Genomic DNA, 7537 nt, shown 5'->3' with positions numbered 1-7537 from the left:
ATCTGGTGGAGAAAAGTTGGGACTGGGCTGGTCAACTTGGTACGGATTAGAGGAGGAAGAGGAGGAGGTTGTAGTGTGGCCTTTGCTATGCACTCTCAGGAGCTGGGGGACAGCCTGTTAGAGCAGGCAGCTATCAGATTAGCATTCCGGTGACCTCTAACCCCAACACTCCATCTAAAGTGCCATTGATAACACTAAACAATTAAGTAGTGAGATATATATATATGGCCACAACGTTTTTAGGTATGGATAGAGAAGGGAAGGCCTTGAACCCCTGTCAAGTTTTACCATTGTGTTGGTAAATTGCTGAGCCTGAAGAAAAGAAAGGGCCTGAAATAGGTTACTGGTTGAACTCGATGGACTTGTGTCTTTTTTTTTTTTTCAACCTGACTAACTATGTAGCTATGTAAATCCAAATTACAAAGGCGGCTCTTTGTCAGTAGCGGTAACCTGGGGGGGCCCCGGCGTCCTCTAGAGCAGCGGTTCTCAACCTGTGTAACCTCAAGACCCACATTTGTCCTCGGTCATTAAGTCGTGACCCAAGTTGCATTGGAATGGAACGCAAGGCAGTGTGGGCTGCTGTGCTGTGACAGAGCTCCATCCATATCTGCATTGCTTGTACAGTTCCCATGTGCACCTGTAGAGGTGCCGGGAGCCAGAATGTGACGTCATGCCAGTCCAGGCACCTCTACAGGACACGTGAGGGAGCTATAAGCAATGCATGTATGGATGGAGCTCCCTTGCAGCCATACCCCCCGTGCACCCCACCTCAAGCTGACGCCGGGCAGCATATTTTGAATGGCTGCTCAGCGTAAGAACTGACAGTGCTGCGTGATGGGGGAGGCCGATGAGCCTCTCACCTAGAAAAGTGGAAGGCAGGAGCGACCCACCAGTTGAGAACCAAGGCTCTAGAAGAATATAGTGCAGGATGAGATCGGCAATATTCTGATCAAAGTCCAGTACTTTATTTCTGGTGACAGGAGCTCCAGGGAAAAAAGCTAATGCATTTCAAGGGTAAGAAATGTCCCTTCATCAGGGCTTCAATCTGGCTGTATTACTGGATAATGTACTGCAAAATAAAAGGACATTTACAGCAGTGATGGCGGGGGAGAGGGGGGGTCATCATTCAAAATGAACCTGTGCTTTGCCTATACCTGGGGTAGGCAACCCTCGGCTCTCCAGCTGTGCTGAAACTACAAATCCCATAAGGCATTGCAAGCCACAGGCATATGACTCCCAGAGGCAGAAGCATGATGGGTTTTGAGGTTTCAGCACAGCTGGAGAGCCAAGGTTGCCTACCCCTGGCCTATACAGAGCAAACAAATGGGTTCACTTTTAAGCTGGCCCCACCAGCTCCTACTTACTTTCCTCATCAGGTCAGTGTTGAGCCTCACCCCCTCCCGGCACCAAGTCCTACACTTGCCCCTGTCATTCGGCTGTCAGATTCCAAAACCTTAGTGATAAAAAGAGGATCAGGGGTGGACTAGGCTGGGGGGGGGGGTCTGTTTTCCCCCTATACAAGATATATGTTGAAGTGGTGGTCCAAATCTTTTACCATTCGGATATTAATCAGAGTGAGAGTTAGTGACACCCGGCGGGCATTGTAGAGCTGCCACTTCTCCGTTCCCAGTTAAATCTTAAAGCACAGTCCTTTTTTTGCAGCATTGAGACATCACATGACCAAATGTCAAGAGCTGCAAACTAAGCTGACGCTGGAAGATGTTAAAATGTATTATAGTAAATCGGGATGTACCGATAATAGTATGCGTTCCGATACCGAATATGTGGGCGAGTACTCGTACTCGCCCAAATACTCTGATACTTGCTATATTTATACTCCAATACCGGAACTTCGGGTTAGAGGGAGATCTCCCTCTGACCGGCAGTGCCGAGCGAGCACCGGCTTCTTTTCCAATCAGAAAGCCGGGCGGTGGGTTATGACCCGCCTCCTGGCTTCCTGATAGGCTAGGAAGCCGGCTTCACTTGTTCCTAAGCAGCCTGACTTCCTATCCAATCAGGAAGTTGGGTGGTATATAATGGCCCGCCTCCTGATTGGTTATGAAGCGAAGGCTGCCTAGGAACAAGTGAAGCTGGTTTCCCAGCCAATCAGGAACCGGGAGGCGAGTCATGACATGCCGCTTGGCTTCCTGATTGGTTAGGAAGCGAGGCTGCCTACCAACAAGTGAAGCTGGTTTCCCAGCCAATCAGGAAGCCGTGCGGCACGTCATGACCCGCTTTCTGATTGGTTAGGAAGCCAGGCTGCCTGCCAACAAGTGAAGCCGGATTCCCAGCCAATCGGAGAGCCAAGCGGCAAGTCGTGACTCTAGCTGCCCGGCTTCCTGATTGGTCAGGAAGCCAGGATTCCTCGGAAACTGGTGATCTTTCACTAGAACACAGGCAATCAGGAAGCCGAGTGATGGGTCATGATCCGCCGCCCGACTTCCTGATAATCTGGGCGCGCGGCACCGGTACTCCTGTATTGGCAAGTACCAAAAAAAAAAAAATAGCGGTACTCAATACCGAAAAACCGGTATAGGTGCATCCCTAATAGTAAACCACATCCATTGTGGCCACATGGTACAATTTCTTTAGGACTTGGAGCGTCCGCTGTATTGGTACCATAGAATTGTATAGGATCGGCTTTTGAGTCCTCCTGGAATGTGAGCGGAGGGTTCCTCGCGGTGCTTCCAGAAATGAGGATCGTTCTTTTCCCTCTGAAAACTTACCAACCTCACGCTCGGCGTGATCTCTCCCGCTCCCGTAGGTCTTGGAACGGTCGCTCGCCATCTCCGCCGTGTTTGAAGACGACCTGAGATTTGAAATCTTCTTCAAGAGGCGGCTGGAGAACCTGCTGCAGGACGTGGAGAAGGCTAAGCTGGACTGGGACCTCATGTGAGAGATGTTTGGGTGAAGGGCGAGGGGAGGGACGGAGGGAAAGTTTATTTATGTCAAGATTTCGGTAGCGGAATCGGGACGGTCATAAAGTACAGCCGTTTCCTTCTCGTGTTTGTAAATATTTAATCGTGATGTGATCTGTAGTAAACAACATGGCCGCCCTGGAGCGTGTACACTGGTGAGGAATTCTACTGTTTTCCTCCTGGTAACACATACACTTCCTACGAGCAATCTTCCCACTCTCATGACGAGACGAATTCCGGTTGTAATGTGTAATTCCCTACGGCCCGATTTCTGGCTCTTCAGACTCCAAGCCGTAAATCCTCTGCCAGGTTTTTATTGCTGCCCGCTCCCCCTTGTGGTATGTTTCTTTTTCTTCCTTTCCTATACTAGACATTGGTCGCTAGGAACGCGGGGGCATTATTACCGCCTAACCCTAAGGTTCGGCATCTCTAGAAACACAAACGCCATCGAAGAAGTTGAAGAGAAGTCTTTTGCAGCAGCAGTATTGCCGGTGCAGCTGAAACAAGTGCAGAGAACTGTTCTCTTTATACCCGGCCTCCTGCTGGACATACACATTTAGTCTTTTAGTGCTGAATGATCGAAAACTGCGTGATTTCCCCGTCCATGCTAAGCAGCGTGATTGGATGAATCCCCATCTGCCTGATTGGATGCAGGCACCGTTCAGCCGACAATTTTCCACTCTGCTCCTTCAATTTGTTTTCAATGAAAGATGGCCGAGCTGAATGGGACTGGCAGGACCACCCGTAGTTGGAATTTCTAGCCAACCCCTGTGAAATTCCAAGTATGTTACCAGCTTTATTTATATATATTTCTCCCTCTTCCTTGGGTTTTCATGAGCTGTAAGCCTGAGTTGCCCACCCCTGGTGTAGAGCAACCTTTTATCTAGCAGGGTTCCTCCAGAGTTTGCTAGGGGTTCCCTGAGCAGTAAGCAACTGTTGCTACTCTGTAAAGGGGACTTCTCCCAAACACAACCAATTTAAAAGGGTTCTTCTCCTCTCGCTATAAATGTAAGAGGGAGCCTGTGTACTGACCACCAGTGTAACAGGGCACCTTTCCCACTGATCACCAATGTAGGGTAGAGCGCACTGATCTGAGCCCCATTGTTTCTCTTGCAGATATCTGGGCCGGAAACGGATGCAGGTAGAGGAGCCCGAAGAGTCCGTGCCCGGAGTCCGCAACTTGGTAGTGGCCGATTACTCCTACTGGACACTGGGGTACCTGATCTCTCTCCAGGGGGCAAAAAAGCTGCTGAATGCCGATCCCCTGACCAAGATGCTTCCCGTGGATGAATTCCTGCCGGTCATGTATGACAAGCATCCCATGTGAGTTCAGCTGTTTGTTACTTTTGCAGTAATTTCTTTCCTTTTGCAACAATTCTATACACATTATAGCAAATGTTATTTTGCTTTTCACCGCCCAGGGCACATTCACCGCCCTACTAGCCAGGGCACATTCACCGCCCTACTAGCCAGGGCACATTCACCGCCCTACTAGCACCATGTTTGGAAGCTACACAGAACCCTTCAATAATGGTCACATAGCTAAGAACTTGCTAAAGGGGTCCTGAATGGTCCTTAGACCTGCAGCTGCTATGGTGACCTCTCTGTGATCATTAACTAGTGTATGTTGATTGAGAAACATAAGAGGTTGGCACTGAGGACCTCTCCTAAAAATGCTGGCTGCCATGAGGAGTTTGCAAGAGTACGCCACAGAATTGACCTCTTTCCCACTTTTAAAACCAAATTGAAGTCCCAGAAACCGTTTAGTCACATGGACCTGGTATGAACAGCCTCCAGGTCTTAATATTACTCAATGGCCCAGTAGTCACCTGAGTTAGACTTGGTGCCCTCAGTCCTCAGCATTTAGTAACACACCTGCTCTGAAATGTAAGCCTGTATGGGGACACGTATGTGTAGGGGTGTGCCAATGACTCAGCTCTGCTAGGTGTGGCTGTTACTCAGCTCTGCCAACACAGAATACTGCGGTGCGAGGGCAGGAAGCAGCATTTCCAGGCAAAAATCCGTGACAAATCATAGCACGTGAGGTACACAACTATAAGGTGATAGACGGCAGGGCTGTAGCTACCACGGGGCGAGTAATGCACTCGCCTCAGGCGCAGCTGAGAGGCCTGGCTGCGCCCCTTACACCTGTTGCCATGGACGAGCACAGGGCGCCATTGGCAACAGGGGCGCCAGGCGGCCAACACAGCCACGGCTCGGCAGGGAAAAGAGGAGCGACACAGGCTCCAGCTTCTCCTCGGATCCCCGCTGCTCTCCCCCACCTGTATGGGCAGAGGACTCTGTATCCTCAATCTCTTTTTCTATTTCAAAAAGGAAATGTTGGGGGTCTGTTTAGATCCCCGAAGCCCCCCAACAGTGGACCCTAATATAAAGTATTTATTTCAATTGTATATTTTTGTATAATTGCTCTTATAGTTCAACAAATCTGGGGTCATGGTAACTTTAATTTAGTTTAGAGAAAAAAGCAGGGCATTTATTCTGGTTCACTATATAATGTTCTTGTCTTATGAGCAGTAACGGTTTGTGCCATGTCAGATGCTGCCACCAGTTATACAGATTGGGGGTAAGATGGCTGAATACATTTGCCATAGCATAATTTACAACAGAATACAGACCACACTTCAGACACAACTGAAAAAAAATTATTTATTTTCTGCAGCAGTATTTGCATAAAAGCTAATCAGCTGTTAATTGTATATCCGCCACTGTTGCTGCTGCCGATTTTGAATTTGCGGATGATTTTGGATGTCATAATCAAGTAGGAGTGCATTAGTACTTAAATTAACCAAAACAAACCACACACACACACACACACAAAGAAAATTGTTTCGGGGGCGAAATGAACAGAAACTAAAAATGTTTTCTTTATTTTTCGTCAAATGAAACAAATTTTTATGCTATTTCGGATTTGGCCACCAGCGCATTCTGCGCATGCGCTCTGCCATCCAGGAGACGGGGCGCATGACGTCACATACCGCCCACGTCTGTTGGGGGATGGGGGGGGTGGCACAATTTTCTGTTCTTGGCTCGGGTGCAAAAGGAGCTAGCTACGGCTCTGATAGACGGAGACTTCACTTGGCCTTTAATCCAATTTCTCTGTCTACTTACAGCACGGATTACTCCTCCCACTTCTCACCCCGGGACCTGCACGCCTTCTCCGTGGAGCCGCTGCTGCTATACCCCACCCACTACACCGGAGACGAGGGCTACATCAGCGACACGGAAACCTCGGTGCTGTGGGACAACGTGACTCAGCCCACCGACTGGGACAGAGCCAAGTCCCAGAAGACCCAACAACAGGAGAAGCTGCGCAGCGAAGCCGTAAACACCCCGTCTCTCCGCTCCCCGTTCGACAGCGCCGCCCGAGACGAGCTATGACCTCAGTGCCGAGCCTGCCGACCCCATCCGTCGCCTGAGCTCCGGGCGCAGGCCAGCGGTTTGGTTACTGACGGTGAGGAAATGGGACCTTTCGTGACAGACCAAAGAACATGCAGATGCACGCGCCGTATGGGTGACTACTCCTCGGCTGAGGTGACATGGAACGGCCCAGCTGGGAGCAGAGCTCTCTCTGAGGGACGCATGGTCTTTTTTTAGTAAGGTCGGGGTTTCTAATAATAATATTTATGTAAATGCTGATAATCCCCATCTGCCGCATCTCTGTGGCTGCAGGAAAAGCACCGGAGCTGTCGTAGGAATACTTTAAGTGGCAGCGGCCTTAAAATAAACCAGGTTGGGCAGCTGATGGGTAGAGGGACATCTAGGAGGTCAACCTGAAGATAGGTTGGCCTAGAACAGGGCTGCACACCTCCAGTCCTCAAGGGGCAGCGGTCAGACCCAGATTTGGGCACAGAGAGGCAAGAAAACCCCCAACCTGCCTCCTCCATCCTTGTTTCTTGAAGCTTAACACCGAGATGAGCAGATATTGTCCTCGTATAGGAGTCATGTGTATTCTTCCCGGAATCTTGGTGAGCTTTGTGTATTTCTGCCAGACCTGTGCAGTATTTCAGTGTGAGACTTGGAGCTTCCTGTAATAAAGACCGCTCACTGCTGCTCTCTTTCCTTGTGCATGGTGACTGGTCTTGTCTCCGCCCCCGTCCTGTAATAAAGACCAGTGACTACTGCTCTCCATGTGTAGGGTGACTGGTCTTGTCTCCACCCCCTCCAGTAATAAAGACCGCTCACTGCTGCTCTCTTTCCTTGTGCAGGGTGACTGGTCTTGTCTCCGCCCCCCTCCTGTAATAAAGACCAGTGACTACTGCTCTCCATGTGCAGGGTGACTGGTCTTGTCTCCGCCCCCCTCCTGTAATAAAGACCAGTGACAACTGCTCTCCATGTGTAGGGTGACTGGTCTTGTCTCCACCCTCTCCTGTAATAAAGACCGCTCACTGCTGCTCTCTTTCCTTGTGCAGGGTGACTGGTCTTGTCTCCGCCCCCCTCCTGTAATAAAGACCAGTGACTACTGCTCTCCATGTGTAGGGTGACTGGTCTTGTCTCCGCCCCCCCCTGTAATAAAGAATGGTCACTGCTGCTCTCTCCTTGTGCAGGGTGACTGGTCTTGTTCCTGCCCCCCCCCCCCCTGTAGTGGGGGGGGCCTGCTG

The 7537-nt window shown here is 50.1% G+C and overlaps 1 protein-coding gene across 1 annotated transcript in view; it reads left to right on the top strand.

Moving 5' to 3' along the window:
- Nucleotides 1-6600, top strand: part of COLGALT1 (collagen beta(1-O)galactosyltransferase 1) — a 35016-nt gene extending 28416 nt beyond the window's left edge. Inside the window, exons 10-12 of the mRNA XM_018569405.1 lie at nucleotides 2765-2892; nucleotides 4035-4241; nucleotides 6050-6600. Of these exons, the coding sequence (XP_018424907.1) occupies nucleotides 2765-2892; nucleotides 4035-4241; nucleotides 6050-6317 (603 nt within the window). The 3' untranslated portion in view covers nucleotides 6318-6600. The remainder of the gene's footprint in view (nucleotides 1-2764; nucleotides 2893-4034; nucleotides 4242-6049) is intronic.
- Nucleotides 6601-7537: the final 937 nt, after the last annotated feature.

This window comes from Nanorana parkeri, unplaced genomic scaffold, assembly GCF_000935625.1.
Source record: "Nanorana parkeri isolate BGI_ZX_2015 unplaced genomic scaffold, ASM93562v1 scaffold1330, whole genome shotgun sequence".
In the NCBI taxonomy this organism is placed as follows: domain Eukaryota; kingdom Metazoa; phylum Chordata; class Amphibia; order Anura; family Dicroglossidae; genus Nanorana; species Nanorana parkeri.
Note: the sequence above shows the minus strand (reverse complement) of the source record. Positions and strands in the feature narration are given on the sequence as shown.